General features: G+C 55.7%; 1 protein-coding gene across 7 annotated transcripts in view; it reads right to left on the reverse strand.

Moving 5' to 3' along the window:
* The window catches only part of KMT2D (lysine methyltransferase 2D), a 40,186-nt gene that overhangs the window by 3,083 nt on the left and 10,223 nt on the right, over positions 1-26,880 (reverse strand). Inside the window, exons 12-54 of one of the 7 annotated variants that reach the window (XM_081060893.1) lie at positions 25,755-26,863; positions 25,196-25,306; positions 24,742-24,852; positions 24,025-24,129; positions 23,111-23,292; positions 22,773-22,937; positions 22,568-22,677; positions 22,428-22,475; positions 21,547-21,768; positions 21,207-21,326; positions 20,993-21,106; positions 20,639-20,775; positions 20,407-20,554; positions 20,144-20,209; positions 19,855-19,965; positions 19,512-19,649; positions 19,322-19,406; positions 18,854-19,095; positions 18,671-18,744; positions 18,411-18,461; positions 16,471-18,288; positions 16,182-16,364; positions 15,960-16,096; positions 13,809-15,751; positions 11,995-12,118; positions 11,771-11,855; positions 11,618-11,699; positions 11,275-11,507; positions 8,277-11,174; positions 8,014-8,154; positions 7,723-7,890; positions 7,405-7,564; positions 6,676-6,751; positions 6,340-6,515; positions 6,119-6,249; positions 5,294-5,426; positions 5,088-5,215; positions 3,774-4,914; positions 2,775-2,911; positions 2,544-2,674; positions 553-838; positions 254-327; positions 21-129 (exon numbers count right to left, since the gene is read on the reverse strand). In XM_081060893.1, coding sequence (XP_080917019.1) covers positions 21-129; positions 254-327; positions 553-838; positions 2,544-2,674; positions 2,775-2,911; positions 3,774-4,914; positions 5,088-5,215; positions 5,294-5,426; positions 6,119-6,249; positions 6,340-6,515; positions 6,676-6,751; positions 7,405-7,564; positions 7,723-7,890; positions 8,014-8,154; positions 8,277-11,174; positions 11,275-11,507; positions 11,618-11,699; positions 11,771-11,855; positions 11,995-12,118; positions 13,809-15,751; positions 15,960-16,096; positions 16,182-16,364; positions 16,471-18,288; positions 18,411-18,461; positions 18,671-18,744; positions 18,854-19,095; positions 19,322-19,406; positions 19,512-19,649; positions 19,855-19,965; positions 20,144-20,209; positions 20,407-20,554; positions 20,639-20,775; positions 20,993-21,106; positions 21,207-21,326; positions 21,547-21,768; positions 22,428-22,475; positions 22,568-22,677; positions 22,773-22,937; positions 23,111-23,292; positions 24,025-24,129; positions 24,742-24,852; positions 25,196-25,306; positions 25,755-26,863 — 13,943 coding nt within the window. Of the gene's footprint in view, positions 1-20; positions 130-253; positions 328-552; positions 839-2,543; positions 2,675-2,774; positions 2,912-3,773; positions 4,915-5,087; positions 5,216-5,293; positions 5,427-6,118; positions 6,250-6,339; positions 6,516-6,675; positions 6,752-7,404; positions 7,565-7,722; positions 7,891-8,013; positions 8,155-8,276; positions 11,175-11,274; positions 11,508-11,617; positions 11,700-11,770; positions 11,856-11,994; positions 12,119-13,808; positions 15,752-15,959; positions 16,097-16,181; positions 16,365-16,470; positions 18,289-18,410; positions 18,462-18,670; positions 18,745-18,853; positions 19,096-19,321; positions 19,407-19,511; positions 19,650-19,854; positions 19,966-20,143; positions 20,210-20,406; positions 20,555-20,638; positions 20,776-20,992; positions 21,107-21,206; positions 21,327-21,546; positions 21,769-22,427; positions 22,476-22,567; positions 22,678-22,772; positions 22,938-23,110; positions 23,293-24,024; positions 24,130-24,741; positions 24,853-25,192; positions 25,307-25,754; positions 26,864-26,880 lie in introns of all 7 variants that reach the window. The other 6 variants (XM_081060894.1, XM_081060898.1, XM_081060897.1 and 3 more) reach the window with 6 other exon arrangements.

Consider the following 26,880-nt stretch of genomic DNA (forward strand, 5'->3'; position numbering starts at 1 on the left):
GTCAGCGTGCTTCCTCTCACCTCCTCTCCTTTGGGAATTCGCCGGCTGGAGATGATGATGATTTTATCCTCCTTGTCAAATGTTACAACTTCCGCCACACAGTTAGGGGCACAGGAATGGTTAATGTACCTAGGCAGTGGGACAGTCAGGGATGCCAGGTGATTGAGTTGGGATGATTTTGGTTCCCTGTTGGCCCACCCCCAGCGTTTCACCCTCAGGAACCCCTCAATCCCTCCTTTCTCATTTCTCTCACCTGGCAGGGCCTCCAGTCAATGTAGCATCGATCACATGTTCATTGTTTATCCGGAACATGTAGATGCCTCGATTCTAGAAAGGCAGAAGTTGCAGAAAGGGCAAGAGTGTCAGAACGGCCCTGGTGTGGTGGTGGGATGCGGAGCAGACTCAGGCAGTGGCCTCGCATCGTTTTCCTTTCTCCGCCTCTCACCTCCTCCTCCCACAAGCTTTGCACTTGCTCCCCTGGCCCCCATCCTGCCCCTGCTCCTCGGCTGAGAGCGGACCATGCCCCAGGATGACCCGTCTGTCAGCCCATACCTGCTCCTCATATATCTTCTCTCGCCGGTTGGCCACCTCGTTGCGAATGATCGTGCCAATGTACTCAATGACCATGGTGTGCTTCTCTAGGTCCTTGGCTGCGTAGAGCCCCAGGCCCTGGATGCGGGAGCGAGCCAGATACACGTTGTTCTTCCACTCAGTGCGCAGCCGCCGGTACTGAGATGACTTGGAGTGCACAAACTGCTTGCTGTACGGGGTGTTAGTCTCGCCTGTGAAGGTGCTCTGATATGCCTTGGACATGCTGGTGCTGTTCAGGGTGTGGGGCCTGGGAGGTGAGACCGTCCATGACCAGGAGGTCCCCCTCCGACCAAGCAGCCCACCCGCCTCCTCCCTCGGAGGTGCAGCACGCCAGTTAGGGGCATGTGCTACCTTGGGAGTGGAGTGGAGGCATCTGGGTCTTGGCTTTGGTGAGGCAACAACTAGCTACAGGGACCCTTCTGACAGCCTGGGTGGCACACAGGCCAGGATGGGGGTGGGGGGTGGGGCGTGGAGGGAGGGGAGGCACCAATTCCCCTACACTGAGCCCGCTCTCCCATCTCCCTGCCTTCTACCACCCTCCTGCCAAACCGTACAAGGCCATGCTCCTCTGGGAGGAATTCCCCAAGCAGCCCAGGCCTGGAATTTAAGCTCACGGTTTGCTCAAATGTCTGAGTCCTACCTCCTGAACGTAACCAGAAGCCCTGAAAATGGGGGCCGTGTCTACCACATTGGGCTAGATTTAAATTAAAACTGGCTCTGAATTCACAGCCGAAAAGTGGTATCCTTTCCTTTCTTCACACTGTCCCCTTCTCTGACATAATATTGGGCTCTGTGCAGATGGCTCAGTGCAGGGGAATGACTGCTGCCTGGCAGGATGCCTTTTCACCACCCTAGGGCACCAGCCAAACTCTTGCCCATCCCAGAGCAGTGGTTTTCAAACATTTTGAGTCTTATTTAGCAAAAATCTTTTTTTCTCTCTTTTTTCTTTTTTGCTTTAACAAAATGTTATTGGAACTCCAATACATAAACTAGATGGAAACGAACTCTTCTGGTTGAATCCAATTTGGGGGAAGGGAAGTTACACACGGGGGGCCAAGTTCTGCCCGCTCGGTTTGTGTGTTCCAGGGCTTTTTGGAACACACACAGTTTGAAAACCACTGTTATAGAGCATCGAGGACTAGGGCTGACTGGGGTAGAGTGTGACGCTCTCCAACAGCCCGTGGAGCAACTGAAGGCCTTCACAAAAGCCCTGCTACTGTGAGTTCTGCCTCCCTCTACCCAGGGACCAGGTTCAGGCCACAATGGTACACAGAAGGAACAGTGAACCACAAGTCAACAAGTAAGGTTCTGGTCCCAGCTATGTGACCTTTATCTAGTCACTTAACCTTTTTGGGTCTCAGTTTTCTCAGCTGTAAAATTGGGGTCATACCACCTGCCCTACCTACCTCATAAGGTTGTTGTGAGGATCAAATGAGATAATGGATGTGAAAACGCTTTGAAAAAAAAAGTATAAAGTGCTATACAAATTTAAGGTTTTATTATTTTTCTATTATACTTCTAATTATTTACTTTTGAAACCAACTCAGCCTAGGGAAGGGAAAGGTGACCCTAGCACTCACGGGGCATCTGAGGTTTAGGAGAATCACAAGCCCTCTGGAAGCAAAACAGGAGAGGAAGGAGGTTGACTGGGTCCCTTACATAGTTCACAAAATTTCACCACTGTGTCTACCCATAACCTTCCCAGCAGCCATTCCCAGGATGCCCAGGATAAGTCTGTTCTAGACCCCAGGTAAACCCAGGATACCTGAGCAGGATGAGGGGAGAAGGGATACCCTAGTGATACCTGTGCACCCTCTAATCAGCAGGCCTAGCGTGACCCCCCAATCTCTCCAAGGAAAATCTCACCTATAACCCCGAACCCTCATAATTGGACAGAGGGTCCCTACCAACCTCCACACCCACAGGCCTTGGTCCCAGCCCCACAAGCTCACCGTTTGTAGTGTGTGAGGATTTTAGGCTCCGATCGGGCACAACCAGTGGGGTTGATCATAAGTGGTAGCTCCATTAGGGGGTGGCGTCCATAGCGGAATAAATAGTTTTGACAGCTCTCCACTCCAGGCAGCTGTGGGCACAGGCCGTGCTCACCTTAGCCCGAGTGCTTTTGGGGGCAGGACCCAAGTTCTCAGTGCCCACCTGGCCCCCAGCCCCTGGCCCCTCCTTACTGATTCAGCTATGCGCAGCACGGCATGCACCGTCAGCCCAAAAAGCTCCTCGCCTTTCAGGTACTCAGGGAAGAGCCGTAGCATGTCAGCCTCTTTTCTCATGGCAGCCACAGGCTCAATGATGCGATTCCACACAGCTAAGGGGCAAGGAAAGAGAGCAGCCCTTAGAGGCAACTTCTGCTCAGACTGCAGCCCTAACCTGAATCTGGAGCTACTGGTTGTTTCCTGTAGGCTGCACACCTCCCTGTCACGAGGGTGTGTGACAATTCAGGACCCCTTCCTGGCCTTGCAATTCCACTTCCCTCAATACGCCAGGAGCCTTCCCCCCCCCCGCCCCGGAGGGACATCAGAGTGCCTTGTGACACAGAAATATGAAGCCAAGGCCCAGGAGACTGAGCAGAGGCCACAGGTCTTGCTGAGAGCCAGAGAACAGGCACGTTTTGGTGTTGGGAAGACTTGGGTGCAGGTTCTAGTACTGGCCATGGGACCTTAAGCCAAAAAGTTAAATCTCTCTCAGACTCAGTTTCTTTATATATAAACTGGGCATAATAATAGTACTTACCTCAGAGGGTTGGGTGAACAAAATAACCTATATAAATCACTTAGCTTATTTTGTGGCATATAGTACATGCTCACTAAAAGGTAACTGTTATTACTGTTATTTTCACCATTAACACTAAAACTAAGATCAAAAGAATTTTGTCCAAGGAAAAGCAACCAGAGGAACTTTTGGTTAGGATCAGGTTGGGTGAGCCAGATAACAGGGTCTCAGAACTGCAGTCCTTTGTTCCACTGAGGATAGGAAATAGAGCCAGAATGAAGTTAGACAAGCAACGTATCTTCAATTACAAGGGAATTTACGGTAAGAGAGGCTAAAATACTTTCTCTGGAGGAAGATCACTTGCAAGGATCCTGCAGATCCCTTCTCAACACCATAAAGGTGATTCCAGGAGAAACCTGCCCAACCCCACATGACCACGTCCAGGGCCCAGTGCTCACCCTGGGGAGAGGCGTCGGTGAAGACGAGGTCCTCCAAGCCCTGCTCCATGACTTTGATGACAAATTCCGGCCGCCCGTTGTTCTCGGCGATGGAGCAGCGGTAGCAGCAGCGGCGGTTGTTGGTGCGGAGGCTCCAGTAGATGCGTGTGGCCTCGTAGCCCACGGGATAAAGCGCAGTGGCACTGTGGAAGTCGGCCATCTGGTGAGGCAGCAGCTGTCCGATGGCGTGGAACACAAGGCCCCCCACCCGGAACATGTGCAGCCTCTCTCCCCGCTGGATGATGCTGGCAATTTGCTTCACCTCGTCCCGTTCAATGTAGACCCGCCGGAAGACAGCGAAAGAGCTCAGCTCCTGCTCACAGGGCCCCTTGATCTTATGCATTGGACACAGCATGGTCTTGTCCTTGAAGAACATGCACTTGGCGCGGATGGCGCAGGCAAAATGGTAGACATTGGGACAACGCATGCGATTGCAGCTGCTGGTGGCACCAGTGCGCTGGCACAGGGAGCACTTGGTTAGCAGTCCTCGGTGCAGGGCCACCTCCACATTCATCAGTGCCCCGCCCTGGGTCTCATAGACCTCCGTGGACCACAGGGCACAGTTGAGGTGCACCCACAGGTCCAGGTCCAGGTTCAGCAAACGGGCGGGCCCGTCAGTGGCTCCATCGCCCTCCTCATGACAGAAGCAGCAGCGCCGCAGGTCTCGAGGCACCTTGTCAGGTCGCAGGGCTGTGCCAAGCTGTTCCATAAACTCTGCCACTTCCCGCTCATCCTCCTGTTGGCCACTGCCCTTCTGGATGGTGAGCAGCAGCCGCAGCCGCTTCCAGCGTACCCCCTTCCACTTCTTGAGCCGAGGGGGCCGGGAATCTTCACCTTCTTCAGGGGGCCGGGCTCGGGGCTTGGGCCGGGCAGATTCAGGGGATGAGGCCAGGGGCAGAGGCGACGGGACTGGTGGCTCAGCTGAGGGTTCAGCTGGGAGTTCAACCAGGGGTTCAGCAGGGGGGCTGGCAGGAGAGGGCGCCAAGGGGGATGGAGGTGGGGAGGGTTCTTCAGGAGGTGGGGCCGAGAGCTGTCGCACGTCTAGATTGGAGACGTTGTAGGTGTAGCTGTGTTGGGTGGGTAGCTCTGGGGCAGGGCTCTCCTATGGGTGGGGGGGGGAGGGAAGAAGGGCATGAGCCTTGTATGGTTAGTGCCAGCTCCTCACTTAACTAGCCCTGGCCCTAACCCCTTCCCTCCTCCCACCCAGATTCCACTCCCCCAAAAGCCCTCTCTGCCCTAGCCAGATACCCATCTCTTTTTCTCCCCTAGACTCACCTGTTTCAGGAGGCTTAAGATGTCTAGCTGGCTCTTGAGGGTATAGCCAGGCAGCACGGCATCAAATTGCTTCAGCCAGTCAGGGCCACCTTCTGGGCTCTTGCCTCCCAAACCCTTTTCTTTCCCACCTGCAGGAAGGAGAGGGTCAGTGCCTCTCACCAGAATCATTTCCCTCACGTCCCAAGGAGCTTTCCTGCCACACTCACCAGGACCCTCAGTTTCCCCTTTCTTAGGCTCAATGCCTGCATGGGCAGGGCTCTCTGAGAACAGCACCTCGTAGGAGTTGGGGATCTTCATGCTTAGCAGCTCTGCCACTGCTACCATCACACCATTTAGGTTCTGCCAGGGCAGGGAAGGGGAGGAGAGAGCCATGTCAGCAGAGTGTGTACAGTGAGCACTGCCACATGGCTTGGTGGGAACACGGACACCTAGAACACAACTCCCCAAGAGGCCAGTTGGTCCTGCACCTGTGCCATCCAGCTGTTCTCAGACCCTTGTTTTACAGTGCCCTTTCCCAAACGGCTGTGGTTATTAACAGGAGCACCACAAAAAGGGGCCTGTGCCGACTAACTTTAGGAAATGATACGAATTACATCCACAACTTGGGAAAGATCCATGATATTCATCAGAAAATTAAAGGGTCTCAGGGATCTTGTAGTAAAGAACCGTTTTATTGTTTTAACTGGGATTTCCCATTTTCTTTGACCATAAAACCCTGCTAACAATTTCAAAATAACAGTTCTACCAAATGTGACGGGGACATGCCGTCTTATAGCATACGTTGCATTATACACACTTACTTGTTGAGTTGTGTCTTTAGCACAGGACTATGAACCCCCGAGGGCAGGGACCATTCATGATTCATTTACCCTAACCTCACAGCCTCTAGTCTCTAGCTTCCACACATAGTAGGTCCTCAGTACATAGTTTTGAACAACTGAATTTTGAACAACTGAATTTATCCAGACAAGCTCTAGGGACTGCCCTCTGACCAGCATCCCCTAGGCCTCTGAGGCACCCCCAGGACACACCTTGGCTGCAGCAGCAGAGACTGTCAGCATGACTGACACCTCACTTCCTTTACCCTTTTCCCAAGTTGTGGCAGGCAGCTTTCCAGGGGCCTCCAGGTCCAGGGCCCCATAAGGTTTGGTATCTGGGAAGACTGAATGAGAAAGAGGGAGCTGTGTAAACCCCAGCTCTGACGACCCAGCTCAGCCTGGCGTGGCCCATGGCCAGAGCAGCCCCTACCTACCTGGGATGCTGGCCCGAGGAATGATAGGGATGACAGGGGAGAGAGCCCGTTCTTCCTGCTCCCACTGGCCTGCGCCCAGCTGAGGGAAACGAGGGGCCTCCTCCCCCAGAATGCTCTCAGGGGATGAAGCTGGCACAATGCTGTCAGGAGAATCGCTGTCCTCATCACTCTCCATCCTGTGGGCCAAAAGTAGACATTTGTTGCTATAGCCACTCCCAAATCTAGAGATTAGTAGGTGTCACAGCCTTGCTTGAAACCTGTCATTCGCCAAAAGGAAAATGAGGCAACCTGTCCCCCATCCCCATTCCTCATCCCAATTTCCGGCCCCACTCGTACCTGACATCCTCAGTCTGATTGTGAGGGGGTGTAGGTAAGGCGGCCAGCAGGTCTAGACTCTTCACCTCTGAAGCATCTGAGGGGTCGGTAGGGAGAAGAAAAGTCAGGCTGAGGATGGCCAGATCTGACGGTGCCTTCTCCCCCACACTTTAGGCCTGACTAGTGTAAGATCTCGCTTAGCTTTCATGATCACTGTCTCCATGACTGTCTTTCATGACTCCATCCACCCACCTATCAGTTTGGGGCAGACGAGCTGTATTTGCATCTTTCCGATGTGCCAGGCCCTGGGCTTTATGTACATTCTTTGTTTATCATCTTTTAACACCTGCATCAAGCAAGTGTTATAATACCTATTTTACAGTGAAAAAAACTCAGGCTCACACAAGTCAATCAAGTTACTGGGCTAAAGTAAAACACAGTTAAATGAACACAGGAGCAGGATTCAAATCCAGATCTGACCGTGGTTTCGTACCCTCTAAGGCTGGCTGTTCTTTATAAACAAGTTTCATTGACATACTCCCTCTCATCCATCTCCCCTGTTGCCTTTGCTCTTGCCTCCAATAAATCAGTCCTGAAGCGGCCTTCCTATCTCAGGTACCAGCTGTGTATGCACACGGGGCCATCTGCAACCACTCCTATCTCAAACTGTATTACAGGGCACATTGACTGGAATGGAACCCAGCCACCACATCCTACTAGGGAAGGAGAGGCCCACTCTGCTCGACTTACCCCTCAGCGTCCCCTCAGTATCTCGGGCAGAAGTGCCATCCTTGGGGTGATCCCCCAGCTCTTCAGATGGAGTGACGCCATTCACCATCTTCTGCTGCACCGATGGGGGTGGGGTGGGGGGCAGCGACGAGGGTGGTGTCGGCGGGTTACTCGGGTTATTCTGGGGGTGGGGTCGGGTGTCGTATGCAAGATGGCATAGGGAGACTGACATAATCCCCTGGCCCCACACTACATCCGCAATGTCCTCAAGTCTCCCACTCCCACCTCTACCTCCCGAAGAACCTCATCATCCCCAAAAGGTATTGCCATTTTTCTGACCTTGGTAAGCAGCTGGGAATAGTAGTCAGGGCCAGTGGCCAGCGCCCCACTTCCAAAGGCCCCCCTCAGTTGGCACTGCCCATTGATTGGGCAGCCACTGCCAAAGGGAGCGAAGAGGCTAAAATTGGCGGTGATGGTAGGCTCCGTTAAGGGCAGCAGGGACAGCTCCTAAGAGGGGCAAGATGACAAGGTTGGAAAACTGCAGCTCCTATGTCTCTGCCGCTGCACAGCTGGGGGCCAGGGTACCCCCTATCCTGGGATGGGACCAGGGTAGTGGCTCCCGGGGGTCACCTGTTTTAGCTGTTTCAGCAAGGCCTCGCTGGCCCTGACCCCGTCCTCCTTCCGCGGCTTCTTTCGGGAGCTCACCAACCTGTCGCATGCCTTCTGTACCCGCTTGGGCTTCGGCGTCAAAGCCTTCCTGGCTGCTGTATCCTAAGCCGAATAAACCCACAGTGAAGGCTGCTGTTTTCCTCAGAGCCCTCACTTCTTATGTTTGACCCACACCTGCTCAGCCTGCCCAGGGCTCGAGGCCCTCCTCTAGCCGGAGTACTCACCTCCTTGTTGCTGGGGGTACCCTGTAGTTTCTGCTCCAACCCAGCCAACTTGCTGTCAATGTGCCCGTTGATCTCCGCTCGCAGCCCCTCGGGCCCCCGCCCAGTGCTGAGTTGCACATTCTTTGCCCGTAGAAGCTTCTGTAAGAGCAGATGCCCGGCTTCTGAGCGGGGGCCTGCCTGCAGGAGGTGGTTGCTGGTACCTGGTGCCCCTACTGGCTCCCCGTTGGCCTCCCTCTTCACCACCTGGGCTCCCAGGGCACACGGCTCTTCCCGAGGCTCTTGCTTGATGCTGAGATGGGGTGGCTCGGGCACCACCTGCCCATTCACCTGCTCCAGATGCCCAGGTACCAGGCCGCTCTGCTCTGGCTTCTGGGCTTCCACTAGATTGTGTGGGGGTTCCCAAGTTCCCAGCCCCTTGCTAAAGAAGGAATCTGCAAGCTGGGCAGCAGCAGGTGAGACCCTCCCAGAAGGCAACTCCAAGGGTGGCCCTTGGGGTTTTGGGGTCCCTTGCTGGGTGGAGGTGAGCTGGGCCTCAGAGGGGAGCTGGGAGCTGGGGGAAGGTAATTGTGAGGAAGGTTTCTTTGGCTCTTGGGGGCTGGATGGTGGTGGTGTGGGATGCACAGGGCCAAGGACTGGTCCTGGAGGTAAGGCTCCTTGGGGGACAGGCAGCCGGGGTGGGCCCTGAGGTCGAAGCCCTACCCCTAGCTCCTGGAGGGGGCCTGTCTGGGATCCAGGGAAGCTCCCCAGTTGGGGCTGGCGGCCTAGGAGGCCTTGGAGGGGAGAGGGCTGGCTCCCAGACTCCTGGTAGGGTGGAGTCTGGCGTACTGCCTGACTCTGCTGGAGCTGCCGCTGCATGAGGAGGGCCTGGAGCTGCTGCTGCTGCTGAGGGCTCAAGTGCCGCAGCTGAGGGTTTTTGGCCAGGACTCCCTGGAGCTGTGCTCGAAGCTGACCCACCGTAGGCATGACTCCAGCCCCGGGCAGGCCCTGTCCAGATTGGGGGACAGACCCCGGTTTGGCAGGCTGTGGCCCTGCGTTATTTTGCATGGGCCGCTCTAGTCCAAGGGGCTGTTGGGAGCCCAGAAGGTTCTGAGTTATAGGCCCAGGCTGCTCCCCTAAGGAAATAGAGGATTGGGCCAGCAGGTGGGGCACAGGAGAGGCCTCAGATGACCCACTGCCTGGTGGCCCATGACCTCCCACACCTGCCGGGTGCAGCAAGTTAACTTGCTGCTGCTGCTGTCCTGGGAGCCTCAGCGGCGGCTGCAGCGGCACAGAGTTGGGCTGAGGCTGGGCCTGGGGTTGGACAAGCAGGAGCTGTGAGTCCCCGGAAAGAGAGGGTTTTGCCTCCCCTGGTTCAGTGGCCACTGCCTCAGGTCCACTCCCTATTGCTACTGGCCCCCCCTGATGTGTGGAGGACCCGTCGGTGGACTCTGGAGGAAGAGCCGTCGTCTCTACAATGCTTTGTTCCTTGCCCGTTAGGAGGAGGGTTGGGCCCAGAGTTCCAGGGCTAGAAAAGTGTTGCAAAGGCTTGGCTGGCATGCCAGGACCAAGTGTCACCTGCTGCTGCTGTTGCTGAGGAGACAGTAAAGTTCGATTCTGGTTTAAGAGGCCCATCTGCTGCTGCTGTTGAAATGGTTGTTGCTGCTGCTGCTGTTGTTGCTGTTGCTGAAGCTGCTGTTGTTGCTGTTGCTGCTGCTGCTGTAGCTGTTGTTGCTGCTGCTGCTGTAGCTGTTGTTGCTGCTGTAGCTGCTGCTGTTGCTGAAGCTGCTGCTGTTGTTGCTGCTGTTGTAACTGCTGTTGCTGCTGCTGTTGTAACTGCTGTTGCTGCTGTTGCAGCTGCTGCTGCTGTTGCAGTTGCTGCTGCTGCTGTTGTAGCTGCTGCTGCTGCTGCTGCTGCTGTTGTAGCTGCTGCTGCTGCTGCTGTTGCAGCTGCTGCTGCTGCTGTAAGGAGGCCATTGGCTGAGCGCTCAGTTTGGGCTGCCCACTATGTGGCATCATACCCTGCTGAAGGTGAGAAAGCCCTGCCATGGATCCCTGCTGTTGGTGCTGCTGCTGCTGCTGCTGCTGGGCTGTGACCAGCCGGTGTCCCATAAGGCCCTGACTCTGCTGTGCCAGCTGAGGTGAACTTGGTACCCGGGACTGGGTCAGAAGCACCTGTCTGTGAGGGCCCTGGGGACCCATAGCTCCAGGGTGCTGTTGCTGCTGCTGCAACACTGCCACCTGGGCAGGACCCAGCATGCCCTGCGGCCCCTGGGGTGGTTGTGGGGATAGCTGTTGGACCAAGAGGCCCTGATGGCTGCTGGGAGGCAGAAGTCCCTGGGGCTTGGGACCCAGAGCCTGGCTGGCCTGTACCCCCGGGCCTGGCTGCTGCTGCTGCTGGATTGCCACCTGTCCTAGGAGGTGCTGCTGCTGCTGCTGCTGTTGCAGTTTCTGGACAAGTTGCATGCGTTGCTGCTGTAGCTGCAGCTGCCTTTCCTGTAAAAGCCTCGAATCGGGTCCCAGGCCTCGAAGAGCAAGATTGCCAGGGAAAAAGCCTCCTGAGGGGCCAGCCAGGGCCCCACCCCCACCAGAATGTTGTGGTTGTTGCTGTTGGGCCAAAGTCGTGTTGAGGAAGGGGCCACCAGGCTGTCCAGGTAGTGCCATGCCTCCCGGAGGCAGGCGAAGACCTGCAGCTTGCCCACCAGGAGGCCCCTGTGCTGGCTGCAGCCCATGGCCAGGGAGCAGCTGACCAGGGAGCTTGGTGAGTAGTCGGGGACTCTGGGAAGGGCTAAGGGCCAGCACGGCTGAGTGGTGCTGCTGCTGCTGCTGCTGCTGCTGCTGCTGTTGCTGCTGCTGCTGCTGCTGCTGCTTATTCCGATATTCTGCCATGAGATTCGTGTGTTCCTTCTGTTGCTTCCGGACCTAACAGGGCAGAGTCAGGGACCTCAGCCTCAAGCTAGCCCACCCATGCCATCCCTCTTCCCGGGCTCCTGGTTGCTAGGCTGAAGCCTGCTTTTCCTACCTGATCCAGCTGTTTCTGGATCTTGCTCTGCTGCTCTGTAACCAGCTTGAGCTTCTCAGCATCAGCCTCTGGGAACTCCCGGCCAGCCTTTTTGGCAGTACGCTGCTTGGCGCACAGAGCCTTCCGGGACTTTCGGTGCACACCAATCTGCTCTTCTAGCACCTTCAGCTGCATCTGCAGGAGCTGTTGGGTATGGAACAGCCATTCCTCATACTGCCGCTGGTCAGCCTCATCTGGGAAAGGAAGCTGGGTGTCAGGACCTGCAAAATGGTGATCCCAATCCCTCGATCTCCACATGCCCCAAGTCACTTTCTTGTACACTCCTTCCCATCCCCATACTCACTGATTACTCCCTGGGCAAAAGTGGGTGGATTGGGACGAGGCTGGGAGGGGTCACCAGCACTCCGCTCCTGTGATGAGAGAGACTGATAAAGGGTCATTGTTCCATACTAGGCCCTGAGGGTGGCCCCATGGCATGTAACACCTCACCACTTACCTGGCCACTCCCAGCTGCCACATGGTTCTGTAGATCACTGCTGGGTCCCCCTGAGAGCCTCTGGGCTAGCAAGGACACTTGCTGCCTAGAGTCCATCAAAGCAAAGAGGATGTGTTGGTGATGGGAAAGTTGAAAAGCAAAGAGGTGAAACAAAAGGGGGATCAGGGAGGGGAGAGGACTGAGAAAGGAAAGGGCCAACCAATACCCCATCCCACAAGTCTTACCTGTTCATACCAGGTGCCACTCCAATGCTGCCCTGAGCCATCACTTTCTTGATGCCTTTCAAAGCCACCATCTTGGCCTTTGCAATGGGATCAATGATATCTTCTGCAGCAAATTTGTCCAGGTCTGGAGAGGGAAGAGCCAAGTGAGCTGGGTATTTGGATGAATGCTCCATTCTCTGTCTGCTGTTCCTTTCAACACCTTGACCTCTACCAAGCCAACCAAAACAATGGCATGGCATGATGTAAAGACCAGTGGACTGGGAGCTAGGTAGCCGGGGTGACTCCACTCTATTATTCATAGGACATGTAGCCCTGTTTTTACTTGCACAGTGCTAGGAAAAGGTACTCAGTAAATACCTGTTGAGCCAATATATCAATGTTATTTCACCTCTCTGAGCCTCAGTTTACTCCTCTTTTTGATAGAGATCATAACTCCCTATTCTGCCTACCTCATGGAGCTACTGAGAGGCTCACATATGACAAAAGTACAGTTGACCCTTGAACAACACAGTTTGAATTGCATGGGTCTACTTACACGCAGATTTTTTCCCCCAATGAATACTGTAAATGTATTTTCCTGATGACTTTAATAATTTTTTCTCTAGCTTACTTTATTGTAACAATACAGTATATAAAACAAAAAATATATGTTAATCAACTGTTTACGTTATCAGTAAGGTTTCCAGTCAACAATAGGCCATTAGTAGTTAAGTTTTTTGAGGAATCAAAAGTTCTATGCAGATTTGACTGTGTGGGGGGTCAGCACCCCTAATCCTACATTGTTCAAGGGTTAACTATATTCTTTATGACCTAGAAAGCATTCTTCAAAAATAGTGTTCTTAGAGCAAATCGTGCAGCCCAAGAAAACACAATGTGGGCCCTGTGCCAAAGCTGTTCTGGGCCCAACATGCATCACCCACAGCCCACTCTCCTGCCTGCCCAGAGTGCTAAATAGAAAGGAGAAATACGCAACCACCAAAAACTTCAATCTTCCTAAACTCCTGCATTGTGTATTTCTCCACTGTTCAGAAAACTAACTCCCCACTTTCTAAAGGACTAACCAAACGCCCCCTCCTGGTATTTTGAGGCACTAACACAAGAGGGTCAGAGGGCCAAGGTGCAAACTCTAGCTCTGTTAGTTGTGTGACCGTGGGCAAGTTACTTAACCTCCATGCCTCAGTTTCCTTTTCTGCAGTTGAAGATAATAGTACCTGTTTAACGAGTTTGTTGTGATGATTACACAAGGAATGTAAAGCACTCAGCACACTGCGTGGCAAATAGTAATTACTCAATAAATGCTATTATAATTTGAGGTCTTCTTCAATCGCCCCCCCCCTTTTTTTTTGCCCCCCTGCCCTTCTTACCGCTCCAAAATTATGGTTATGCCCACTCAATTCCCTCTACACAAATTCTACTCCGGCATAACCACTTCACTCTCTGTCTCCAAATATCCCCTCACTGGCTTTCCTGCCACAAGTCTTTTCACCTACCTGGAGTGCTTTCTCTTGCACCACTTTTCTCCAAATCCTAATCTTTCAGTCTCAACATGGCTCCAAAGCCTTTGCTAATCAGGCTTCATGCATGTACCCCATTCATTCACTCAAACGTGAATGCCTGCTATATGCCAGGCACTGCTCCTCCCTTCTTAAAAGCTACAACGCTTCTGTCTACATCACTAGCCTGGTATTTAGTCAAAGCTTTGTGTCCCATCTCCCTTATCTGTGGATTATCTTAGGTCTGCAGCCTCAGTGCCCGCTTGGTGGAGACAGTGATCACACCTGAGTAACTAAGCCAGGGCCCCCAGCTGTTGTTACCTGTATCAGGGAAGAAGCTGTTAGCCAGCTGCTGCTGCATGGCCAGCTGCTGGGGTTTCATGCACATGGATGGTGGCATAGTACCCATGGGCTTCTGTGCCAGCACTGGTTGTGGGCTCTGCTGGGGCACCAAACTTGCCTGCCCCCCATGCTGACCACTTAGCATATGCCCTTGGTTGGACGCCATGGCCATGGATGAGGCCAGGCGCTGTTGGAGGGCATGTGCTGGTGGCTGGGTGGGAATCAGTGGTTGGGCCAAGCCTGGCTGTCGGGAACCTCCAAGTCCCAGGGCAAGCTGTTGCTGGGGCCCAGCCAAACTGGGAGAAGAACCCTCATGTGGCAAAGACATGGCTTGGGCAGGGCCTGATGTGGACAGTAGAGCGTGCTGGTGCTGTTGCTGCTGCTGCTGCTGTTGCTGCTGCTGCTGCTGGGCAGGCTGCAGCTGTGCTGAAAGTTGCTGCTTCTTCTGTAGCTCCTTTTTCTCATGTTCCAACAGGTCCTCGATGAGCAGGGGTAACTCACTGGCTACCAGTGAGCTCTCCATCTTGTCCAGCTCATCCCCAGGTGCTGCATGTCCACCGGGCAAGGTCAGGGCCCCACCTTCTAGCTCAAACTTATCCAGCAGGGAGGACCCTCCCGGGCCACTCAGTGGGCTGGGAGTCAGCAGGTGAGCAGGTGGTCCTCCTGTGGCCCCAAAGGGGCCCTTCTCAGCTGTGTGCCCACTGCCAGAAAAGGCTCCTGTGCCGATCCGGGTATCCCGGCTGCCCATCACACTCTGTCCCGGCTTTAGCCCCAGGCCTATGGAAGTGGCAGCAGGTGCTGGCTCTACCTTGGGGGTGGTGATAGTGAACTGGCAAGGAGAAGGGTGGCGGCCACCCTCCTCCATCTTGGGCTTCACCTCAGGGAGCACCGGGGCCAGTCGGGGCTCAGAAGCATCAGCAGCAGGGGGCGGGCGCTCCTCAGGGCCCAGGGGTCCTGGCTCCACCCCCCGCAGCAGAGCCTCCCGCTCAGCCTTTTCATTGGCTGACTCCACCAGCCTCAGGTGCTCATTGAAGATGTCCTTCTTGTCGCCAGTGTCCAGCTCAGGGTCAGTGTAGGCTAGTAGGTCAAACTCATCCCCGTTGAGCAGGTCATCCAGGTGGGGGTCATTGGTCTCCAGGTTTTCCAGGGTGCCCAGCTCATCGTCCCCTTTGGCCACATCCACGCCCAGGCCCAAGTGAGCAAGCTCCTCATCATCCTCGAGGGCCTTATGGGCGTCAAAGTCATCGTCCAGCTCAGGGTCCTCACAGGGTAACTTCCCAGCCTCCAGGGCCAGGGCAGGGGCGCGGCCAAGCTCAGTGCTTGAGGGGGGGCGGCTGACCAGCTCCAAGCCAGTGGGCAGGGTGGGGCCCTTGGTAGGGGGCGTTGCATGGAGGCTGTTGTTCAGTTCAGGTGCAGGTAGGGTTGAGGGTTTCTGCGGGGGAAGGCCTGATACTGCGAGGCCACGAAGCCCTTCAGGAGCCAGTCGGTGGGAGTCCTCACTTACAGGGTAAAAACGGGGTCTCTGAGGGGGGCCTTGACCAGGAAATGGAACCCCTCCAGGTCCTAGTCCTTTCTGTATATTGTGTCGCAACTCAATGAACTGGGCAGGACCAGCTGGACTAGGCACTGGCTCCCCAGGGCCAGGCAGGCGAGTAGGAAGTCCTGCCAAGGGGGAACCTAGAGCTTGGCGGCCAAGGTCCGGCCCAGGAGTTGATGGAAAGCGAGTAGACATGGCAAGTCTCATGGAGGCTGCTGATGTTGCCTGCTGCTGCTGCTGCTGCTGTTGCTGCTGCTGCTGCTGCCACAGGTGTTGCTGCTGCTGCTGCTGCTGCTGCTGCTGCTGCTGCTGCTGCTGCTGTAAGGGCAGGGACCCAGGATAGGGTGCTCGCTGATAGAAGGCTTGGGAGCCTCCCACCAGTTGCCTGGAAGAATATGCAGTAGTTAGTAAGATGACTTCAGGATGAAGAAGAACTAGAACACGGACCTAGGGTAGTGGGGAAGTGTGGAATTAAATCAGCAAGGGGGAAGGAACGGGGGAGACGAGTAAGCGATCCTGAAGAAGGATCAGAGACAGGTAAATTAGAGGCAGCACACAACAGTGAACCCCCAGGGAACCCCCTGGAGCCTCACCGGCTATTCACGTCCATAGAGGAAGGGGTGGCTGGTGGAGGTGGCCGGGAGAGTCGGTCATCACTGGGGAAAGCCCCTGGCCCCAAGATGGGGCCACCGAGCTTATTTGGGGTCAGCCCCACAAGGCTGTTCTTGTCCTGAGAGAGAGAGTAAGAGAGAGACGGATGAATGTGGGGCCACCTTTGGTGTCCTGGGCCCACCACCTTTTGCCACTCTACTTACCTGGGTCCCAGAGAAGGGGGTCTGGCCTCGACTCAGCTGCTCAAAAGCAGGGCTGCTGGGCTCAGCACCCCAGCTGCCCGGGGGCCCCACTGCTCCTGCAGCTGCCGCAGCTGTTTCCTTCTCTTGCCGCAGCGTGTTGCGCTGGATCTGCTGCCGAATCAGCAGCTCCCGCAGTCGTTGGCGCTGTGCAGAGAACAGAGAAGAGGGGTTAAGTCCATCCACTCCAATCACAGGGCTGGCACAGGGACAGTGGAGATATGGGGGGCTCAGCTACATGATGTTGACTCACCTGTCGTTGTTTCTCCAGCTCTGTCTGGCTAAGGTTGGAGATGCCTGGGTCCTGGGTACCTGGAAGTTCAGGTGCCGCCAAAGAGCTGGCCATTCCAGCCCCTGGCTCTTCTCGCTTATCGACTGGAGAGGTGATGCCAGCCCGCTGTGAGGCTCCATGGGGCGTGTAGGGGAGGGATCCATCGGGTGCAGGTGGTGGGAGGACTGACGGGGGGCGTAGCGGGGACAGCCCATAGCCCTCTCCCGTGGACCCGCTGCTGGGTCCCAGGGGGCTGCCCGATGGGTGGAAGTTCCCTGTGGACACTGCGTAGTTTGTGCTTTGAGGCTTGCCCAAAGTAGGGCTGGGCCCAAAATGGCTGTTGATCCCGTGGGGTGGAGGGAGACCAGGCTGAGGGACAGGAGGTTTTAGGGAAGAAGGTTCCCCTACCGCCTGAGGGAAAGTGAAACGCATGGGAGAGGGGGCGCCCACAAATGCACCTGTCCCAGGGGACCGGGCGAAATTGGGGGGCTGCCCACTTGGGACCTTGGCATGGAGCTCACCTGCTGGCCCTGAGGGCAGGGCTGCTGGGAAGCCTCCAGCCCCCAATGGAGTGTGGGCTAGAGGCCCAGCCTTGAAGGCAACTTCAGTGGGCTGGGGTCGGGGTGGCTTATGCAATGGGGCAAATGGGTCACGGGACTGAGGACGAGATGGTGGGCGGGAATAAGGGTCGGGGGACTGGAAGCGAGGAGTAACAGGAGATGGGCAGAAAGCCTCAGCAGACAGAGGACGGGGTGTCAATGGGGACTGGGAGCTGGACTGGGACTGGGGACTGGCAGGCACTCGGGAGAAAGAGTCGGAGGGCAGTGAGCGAGGGGGCAGGGCACAGCAGCTCTCAGGAGGTGGGGGCTGGGGCCGAGGGGTCAGTGGGGGCTGGGCATAGGGGTCAGGGTAGGGCCCAGGACGAAAGATATCTGAGTGACTAGGGGGAGAAGCGGCCAAAGCCTGGGCAGGGGGTGGCTCCTGGGGCCTTAGGCCCAAGCCCGGGCTCTGGGGCTCTACCTGAGATGCCCGAGGGGTCAAGGGGGCTTTGAAGACATCAGGTGCCTTTAACTCCAAGCTGCCCAGGTGGGGGCCTGAGGAGGGTGAGTCAACAAAGCCCAGGTTTGGGGGCCCATAGCTAGGAGAGGATGCCCCAAGCTCTTCCTTCTTCACCTCCAGGGCCTTCCGAGACTCCCCAAAAGGCGGGGGTGACAGCAGGGGCTCAGAAGCTTTGCCATTCCCTACCCCTGGGCTCTCAGGCACAGCCAGGTTGTCCAATGAGGGGCAGCGGGGTTTGACGAAGGGGTCAGGTGTGGAGGGCTGGTGTCTAGGGGTGCCAGGTGGGGTAGTAGTGTGGAATTCCCCTGGCTGGCTAGTCCCAGGTCGAGACGAGGCGCCCAGTGTCGGGGGCTGCGTGGGGGCCCCAGTCGGACTAGGATAGGGAGGATAGGTTGGTGGTGCCGTGGGGAAGCGGGGCTCCAGAGCGTAGGCGGGGGCCAGTCCAAAGGGGTCCTGCGAAGGCACTTGGGCGGGCACCTGGGGTGGGAGCTTGAGGAAGAGCTCACCGGGTGAGTCGGGGCCGGGCACTGTGCCCGCCGGCGGCTTCAGGAACCCATCCGCAGAGGTAGACAAGCCGGCGGGGGTAGTGGGGCTGCCAATGAAAATGGTGGGGGCGGCAGCAGGGGGCGGACTGCCCATTGCCCCTGGCTGGGGGGGAATGCGGAGATGTAGGGCCGGTCGGTCAGTCTTACGGGCCATGTCGCCCACCTTGGTCTGCTTGTTGATCTGGCTCTCAGCCTGCTACGGGAGGAGACCAGGCACAGAGCAATCAGGCTGCTGTGGGCAGGCCCTATACCCCCTACCCTCAGAGAGGCCACCCACTACAGACCTGAGCAGTGCAGCCCAGTGTGGCCCCCACTCACCTTTTGCACCTTGTTGATGCGGTGAGCCGCCCGGTTATCTTTGGCCTTTTGCTGAGGAATAGAGGACACACAGCCTTAAGTCGAGGGCTCAGTCTCCTGCCCAGCCCCCATCTCTCACCTCACTCACACTCCCTACCCAAAAGCTGATCCCTTCTGGCCCATTTGCTTTAGGAGTGGAAGGGAGAGAACTAAGGTGAATTTCCTCAAAACACTGCCCCCCTCTCAGTTCCCATGCTGACCCAGGCTTCCTTCTGTCTCACCAGGTAAGGAGCTTTGTCAGCGGCTGGAACTTTTCTCCAGAGCTTCATGATTTGTTTGCAACGGCTAGACCAGTCTGGAGAGCACAGGGATTGTGTTAGGAGACATTAGGAGACGTGGCAGGTAACCCCTGAACCTGCCATATTACCAGGCTGTCGTCGACCTTGCCGTCCTCCCATAGGTACCTGGGTAATCTTGCTTGAGATTGGGAAAGTTCATGTTGGCATAGAGCACAGGTGAGATGGTGGAGAGCTGGCCCAACTCCTCGTCCTTCTCCCAGCGCTGAAGACTCCGTTGGTTATAGGAGAGCCCATCGCCCTCACCCTCCGTGGTGGGAGTGGTAGGGGTAGAGGGCGTGGTGCCCCCCGAGCCTGTCCAGGGACTGTCTGGCTCACCGGGTTCCGGGCTAAAGAAGCCCCCGCGCTCCCTGGGGCGCAGGGGCAGAGAGTCACAGGGGGCAGGGATACCACACCCCACCATAGACAAACTGCCCAGTGGCCCCAGGCCAGAGGAGGTCCATTAACAAGGGGGTAGAGAGGAGCAGGGAAAAGTGTTGCTACAGCAGCACCCAGGAGTTCCCTCCCTAAACATGGACCCAGTTAGAGAGAAGGGACAATGGGGACAGCCCGCGAAGTTTAAGCATAAACACTAACCTAGAATCCAGGAATGGGGACTGGCAGAGGCCCGGGTAAGAGTCCAAAGGGCTGCTGGAGGGGAGATTGCCCAAAGGGAGTCCACCTACAAGAGGCACAGGATCAGGGAAAGGGAGCAAGTGGCCCATCCAGGGAACCAGCCTGGCCATACTTCCCCACCCAGTCTTCAAACCACTCCCACCCATGTCACCTTGAAGAAAGGGCCTCTGCAGGGGTGTACGGCTGCCGTCTAAGCCAGGGGTTCCACAACCCAGATGCTGTTCTCGTTCAGAACCCAAAACATCCTTGAAGAGCTGCTGCAGGTCCTTGGATTCCATCTTGGGCAATTCTGTGGGGGAGTGATGGAGAATGTTAGTGAGGCACCCTGGGGAGTTGAGGGGACACCACAGGTCTACCGACAGTCATAGCTGGGCAAGGTGCCCAGGACGCCCCACCAGAGAAACTGCACAGATGAGAGTCCCACAGGCAGGACATTCATTCGCCTTCTCCCACAGAGGATCCTTATACCTGAAGAGTGTGGGTCACAGCCTCACCTTCTGTGGGAATCCTGTCTAAGTCAGAGCTAAGCATCCCTTCTCCCGGGGTGCCTGGCTTCTCGGGGTCACTGGGCACTGGGGATGCCTTTACGCCCCCATCCTCAGGTCCTGCAATGGCCAGGAGAAACCCATCAGCCAGGGCCAGGATGGAAGAACCACACTGGGCACCCCGAACCACAGGAGGCATGGAACAAGTTTCCAGCCCCCAACACTGACCATGCCAGGGGCAGAATAAGTTGACAGAGGCAAAACCAAGGTAGGATGCAATCCTCCCAGCAGCCCTCACCTGGTGTATCAGCCTTGCCCTCAGGGCCATGGGACTCTTCATCTGCAACATCTGGACCATCATCTCCTATAAGCAACAGTTACATCAATCAGAGATGCCCTACATCTGATGCCCAGAATGAGTCCCCAGCTCGACAGGCCAGGGCCCTCGGCCCACCTTCAACTCCTGGAGATTAGCCCATTCCCCACCAAATTCGCTTACCAGCTCCTACGCTCAGAGGAAAGCTGGGTCCCTTCAGACCACCTCGCCCCGACATGACTAACCTTTCTGTGACGTGGGGAGCTCCTTCCTATCTGAGCCTCCATCCCCCTTGGCTTTTGGGGTTCCTAGTGCAAGGCTTGGCCGGCCCACCCCAACTGCAAAAAGGGCCTTCCGGCTCAGGTCCAGTAGCTCCTTCCCAAAGAAGGCTTCCTGTGGGAGGAGACAGGGAGAAACAGGTTTCTTCATGGCCCACAGGGCAGACACCCCCTTCACCCTTTGGCACCTAAGGCCCACCTGCAGGTAAGCAGGGAACATGTCCTCTAGTTTGCTCTTCTTGCGCCCTCGCCTCTGCTGCTGCTGCTTCTTCTTCTCATCCCCATCAGCTAAGCTCTGGTCCACAGGGCCCTCTGCAGGCAGGTCAGCAGGCATGACTGGGGACAAAATGGGAGGTGTTATCTTCTCTGGGGACACTGAGCACGCTGCTCCTAACTTGGTCTGGGGACACTTTCTGCCAACTCCCTCCCCCAACACCAACTGGGCCCACCACCCTCTCAGCCCTTTGAGTGAACCTTCCCGCTGGACCTCCCTGGCAGTGCCCTTTAAGCCCTGTGATCCCCACCTTCTCCCAGGCCCCACTGGAGCCCTCACCCGTCTCACCCTCGTCGGGCTGCCCATCCCCACTCAACACCTCCGCCTGTGCAGCAGGCCCCCTTTTCACACGTGTGTGGGATTTCCGCTGTCGCACCATGAAACCACCAATGCCTAAAAAGAGGCAGAGCTGAGGCTGAGAAGCTGCTGGGAACCTGGTGAGCAGTCCCTCCCCCCCCCCCCCCCCCCGCAACTGCCCATCCCAGGGCCTCACCAGGCCGATAGGGTTTGCGTTTGCGTTTTTTGCTCTCCTCGGTCTCCTCCTTGCCAGGCTCCACATCAGGGCTGACAGGGCCCTCCAGTTTAATTTCGCACTCCATGTGCTCCACACCACCTGCATATGGGGACAGAGAAGATGGAGGCAGAGCAGAAGCATGGGCCCTTTTAACCTTGTCATCCTGCCACTTAAGAACAGAGATCCGAATGCCTGGCCAGAGCCATTTGGACAAGACCAACAGCGGCTTGAGGATGGCAACCCTGCTCTCACCCAACTTCCAACTCTCACAGGTGCACTCCCAGTACTTTGGGGAATCCCTGAGATTCCCCAGCCTGACCTTCACCCTTGAGCAGCTCATCGGTGTCCAGGTCCCCATCCTTCTTGTCATCAGGGCCAAGGGTATCTGAGGGCTCAGAACCCTCCAGCCCAGCCTCGCCTGGGAGGCCAAGCCGTCCTCGCCGCTGGCGCCGCTTGTGCAGGGGTGACATGGTCAGGTTACGCAGCACGGCCATGCCAGTTTCTGTCAGCCACACACCCTCGAAGCGAAAGTACTGGGGCTCTGCACAAAGGTGAAGAACATGTGACTCCTGGATGGAGATCCCATGGAAACCAGAACTCCACAAGTTTCAGCCTAAGTCCCCAGCTGAAACAAAAGCAGTGAGACAGAGACAGACCAGACAAAGCCCAGCCTGGGGTCTGAGGGGTGGAGAACAGGGCACTACCGGGCACTAGCTGAGGCCCGAGCTCTCCATCAGTGATCCAGGGGGATTCAGAGACTTACTGCAGAAGCCTGACTGTGCATGATTAACCCTATGTTCACCAAATATGTTCTCTAGCAGTCTTGGGCAAGGAGGTCTACTACTTGCTGAATGCCAGCCCACAGTGCTTCAGGTTCCAGGAGCACTGCCCCCATCATGGAAGAGGAGATGAACCCAGCCCTTCACTGAGGAAACACAGCAGTGTCCTGTGCTCTCTGGAGATGATGGCAGATCACATGCCATGTTGCCTGATGGAAGGAACTCTGCCTGGGAAACTAGAGGCCTTGGCTGCAGTGACAACTTCCTCACTAACCTACTGAGTGACTTAGGCAGGCTACTCAATCTTCCTGGGTCTTAGTGTCCTCCTCTGCACATGAGGAGATAAAGTTAGAAGGTTGGAGCTGGACTAGACAGTGTCTAGTCTCCTCTGGCTTTGGCATTCCGAATTTCTGTGACTCACCTGGCTCTTTCACCTTCATAGGCACCAAGTCTGGGGGCGCAATAGGCGCTGTGGAGAGAAGGACAAACCAAGGCAGCTTGAAGCCCTGTCCCCACGCAGGGCACCCCAGTCCCGCCTCCTCCTCAGCACCTGGTACGCACCAGCAGGCTTCACCACATGAGGCTGGCAGGAGAGACAGTCAAAGCCTTCATCAGCTGCCTGCTCTACCTCATCCTCTGTGAAGAGGCTCTCGCAGCCGGCATGCATCCACCTGGGAGAAGGGAGACAGGAAAAGATAATCCCAGACAACGCAAAGCTGAGAACAGAGAAGAGGGAGCCAATACAAGGAGAAAGGGGCACCCTCACCGTTCACAGTGGCGGCACTGGATTAGTAGGTCCTCTTCCACGTATGGGGCATGACAGATAGGGCAGGTCACCAGGCTGGCACAGGGCCCACAGTGTGTGTAACTATTCTGCCATTCACAGTGGAAGCCCGGGGATGCGGCCCCACACTGCATACAAGACACACACCTGATGGGGGCACAAAGACAGACCCTCAGCACCTAACCTACCCAAGGCACCCAGGTGTCCTCAGTGAGAACCCAGCGACCAGCCTGGCTTTCTGAACACAGCCTGGGTCAGACATTCAACATCACCTCCACTCTGACATCCCAGGCCCAGGCCCCTCTGAAGGCTTTCCTTACCACTTGCACTTCCAGCCGCCCTTGGGCACTGTGAGCAGTGGAGGGTCCAGGCAGTATGTGTGGTAGCTAATGTCACAGTCATCACAGAGCAGCAGGCGTGAAGGGTCCGAGGCCTGGCCGCACACCTCACACACGATGCACTCCACACAACGCCATCCCTTTAGCAGCATCACCTTGGTGATCTGAGGTGAAAAGTGGCAGTTCCTCAGGGCCGGATGCAGAGGGGAGGGGGAGACTTACATGGGTGGGGCCGGAAGACCGCCATGCTCAGGCCAGACCTCCATTCGAGCCCAGAGAGGCTACATAGAGCACGCTCACCCCATAAGAGCCTCTAAACTTAGGTTCCCAGGGATCTCTGCCGCGCAGAGAACAGCCTCACCCAGCCACTGCCTCCTTACAAGAGTGCAATGGCAATCTTTCACTAGCCAAGTCCCCGAACAGACTGTAGGTAGAATTAGGTTGTATTTCTCCCAATTTTCCTTGAACATTTAAAACCGGCTACAGCATGCTGCAAGTTAGTGAATGTTAGCAGTGGCCAAGTTCTAAAGTAACATTAATGAAAACCCCAAAATGACTGATCATGCTTGGGTCAAAAACACTGCTTTCTCTTTGCAGACATTTGCTTACGATTTTGATTTTACATGTTATCCCCAGGCTACATCATGTTTTCTACTAGTAAAGTTCTCATGGTTTCTATGATGGACTGAATTACACTAGCAAATCATGGTCTACCACCAAGAAACTAGAAGGATGGCCACCATTTCCAAAGTACTTTTCCCCAAGATGAATTTGATAACCACTGGTGACTGATAAATGACTTCCATGACCAATGTCCACCTTAAGCCAGGACAGGGGCCTAGGATAAGAAATAAGTGGCCCCATACCCCAGCCCTGGCCTCTGGGGCCCAACTCACCTTGCTGTTGACACAATAAGGGTGATAGCACTGTGAACACTGGGAACAGGCAAGGAGGTGGCCCTCTGCCCCCCGGCCAAAGCTGCCACATACCACACACATATCCTGGGGAAACACACAGAAACCCCAGTGTCCAACTAGGTCTGCTCATCCCACTCGGTCCTGGCAAATGACTACAACTCTAATCTGAGGGAGGGAGTCAGGGAACCAAAAACCCATCACAAAAACCCATGAGAACACTGTGAGCCATCATGGGACCCTGTTCCTTCCTAGGCTTGTTTATCTGATCAGGTAACTTGAATTGAAATAGCCTGACATGGGGAAAGGTAAGAAGTGAAAGGAAGACAAGAGAGATGAATACTGGTCAGGCTGAGAGAGTAATATGTCTGACAGTATTCTGTCAGCTTTGAGATTATTCAAGTGAGAATGTACATAAGCTCCCTAGACTATAAGCTTCAAAAGAGCAAGCACTCCTGTCTTTTTTCACTCCATCTCTAGCTCCTAGCTCAGTGCCAAGCTCGGAGGAAACACTCAAGTGAAATTTGAGGGATGGACAAATTACTGTGATTCTGCCTCACTGTTTCCTAATTAGCTAGGGTCCCCAGAAGTTAGGTCCTTGGTTTTCTGCATCTACCCTCACACCAAAACACACGCACCCACCATCAGTCTGTCAGGTCTTACTGCTATGGATAGGACTACACCAGTCAAGTATGGTACCTGCATTAGGACAAACTTGTCTGTGTTGGAGAAGAGAACCACAGTATTTTGCATGGTGTCGTCATCATCGTCTTCTTCCTCCTTGCTGGGAGAGCTATCGATATCAGCAACCTTATAGGCAGAGAGTTGTGGGAAGTGAGGCAGCTAAATTTGCCCCAACAAGCTGCTTTCCCCTTTGGTGTTGGGGGAAGGAGGTGTGAACCCCTGGCTAAGATGAAGGCCAGGAGCCAGGACTAAGAAGCAGAAAGAACACCCCAGCTCCCAAACTGGGCCTCAGACCCACAGCAGAGATTTCAGAGAAGCCTGGGGGCCAACTGGGCAGAAGGAGCACGGACAGCCGGATAGGCCCTAGGCTAGCAGGCAGGCAGGCAGGCAGGTGAGCGTGCAGGGGACTGGCAGGATTGAAGGGGCCAGCTGAAGCGTGTCTGGGGGATGGGAGGCCTCTCCTTACTACCAGAGTCTCAATGGAAGAAGTGGTTGATTTTAGCCGGGCCCGTCCTCTCCCACGTCCTCCATGTGCTCCTCCACGTGGCCGGCGTCTTCCTGGGAAACTACTGCTGCGACCCTGAGTGACGGAAGGGAATGATTATGGGGGCAAGTCGAAGGCTAGTATGTTGGGTCTACAGGCTTGGAGTGAAGAGACAAATGGACAGAGCACAACAGTTAACGAGTCCCAGACAGGGCAGAGGGAAAGCCAGCTCAGATAGCAACAGGTAGATGGCTCTTTTCCCAAGAAGAGAGGCCAACATGACACAATGACAAAAAATACTAGCTTGAAAGACCTGCGTTTCTAGTCCCGATTCTATTATATTACTGGGTAACCATGAAACCAGGCAAGTCACTTCTCCCTCTACGTTATCAACATTCTCCTTAATAAAATAAGAGAATGGATTAAAGTATCTCTGAGCATCTAGGATTCAACAAGCCAAGTGGAAAGGTGTCAGTGACACAGGACTACACGTCTGACAGCTGACATGACACTGACCAAATCTAGTGGCTGGATAGCCCCTCACCTGTTTGATGCGGGAACGAGCAGGGGAGCTGCGCCGCCTCCCCTTGTCCCCCTCGGCTTTGCCTCCACTGACAGCTGTCCCAGCATCACACAACAGCGAGTCATCAGTCTCTGGCAGAGAGTCAGTACAGAGCCGCAGGGAGCCTTCATCCCGGGCTGGACTAACATCTGTAGATACCCCCAACTCCATAGACAAGGAGCCGCCCCCCTCGGGGTCGGGAGAGTCCAGCAGGGGCTCTGAGCCAGGAAAACTGGCACTGGCATCGCCCTGGCTCAGATTGGAGATCTCATTAACGATGTCAGATTTGATGAGAGTGGGTGGGGTAGGGGCCACCGGTGCACATGGATCCTCTTGCTCTTCACAGGGTGAGCCCTGCCCTGCCTGCTTGCATTCGGGGACATAGACCTCCATAGGGGTCACGGGGGCCAGCTCCTCGGGGTCCAGGAGCACAGGGGAACCCTTAAGTTCACTGGCCAAACTGCCAGGGGTCTGTCCAGCCTCTGGCTGGGAACCAGGAGTGTCAGTCCCATCCAGAGGAGCTGTGTCTTCCCCTATGCCAGAGAAGTCATCCAGGGCTGGGGCAGGGCTGGGTGCAGGGCAAGAAAGGTTCCCCATGGGGGATGGGAGAGGACTAGTAGGGCTGGGCTCTAAGGCTGGGCACTCAGGTTCAGGGACTTTCTCAGTCTCCATCTCAGGTGGTTCAGCCTCATCCGAGACCTCCACTGCCTTTTCCATGGGACTCAGTGGAGAAGGAACGGACAGTGGCAGAGTAGGAGGAGAGCACTGGGAAGGAGGGGAGTTCTGGGGAGGCAGGGAATCCGGGAGGAGTGGGGAACACCGAGGAGGAAGGGGCTCCATCAGGATAGGAGAGGCAGGCCCCATTGGGGAGCCTGGAGATGGGGGAAGGATCATAGGGGGTACAGGCTCAGGGTCAGTGCAGTTAGCTTCCGGTGGAGGGCTGATGGGTGTCTCTAGGATGGGGGCAGCCAGTGGTGACTCAGCGTCACTGTCCCCTTTGGCACCAAAGGGGTACTCTAACTCCCCCAAAGGAGACAGGGCTGGTGGGGCCACAGCTGTGATAATGGGTGAGAGCGGAGGAGGAAGAGGATCTGGAGGGAAAGAGAAA

The sequence above is a fragment of the Rhinolophus hipposideros genome (assembly GCF_964194185.1).
Source record: "Rhinolophus hipposideros genome assembly, chromosome: 9".
Lineage (NCBI taxonomy): Eukaryota > Metazoa > Chordata > Mammalia > Chiroptera > Rhinolophidae > Rhinolophus > Rhinolophus hipposideros.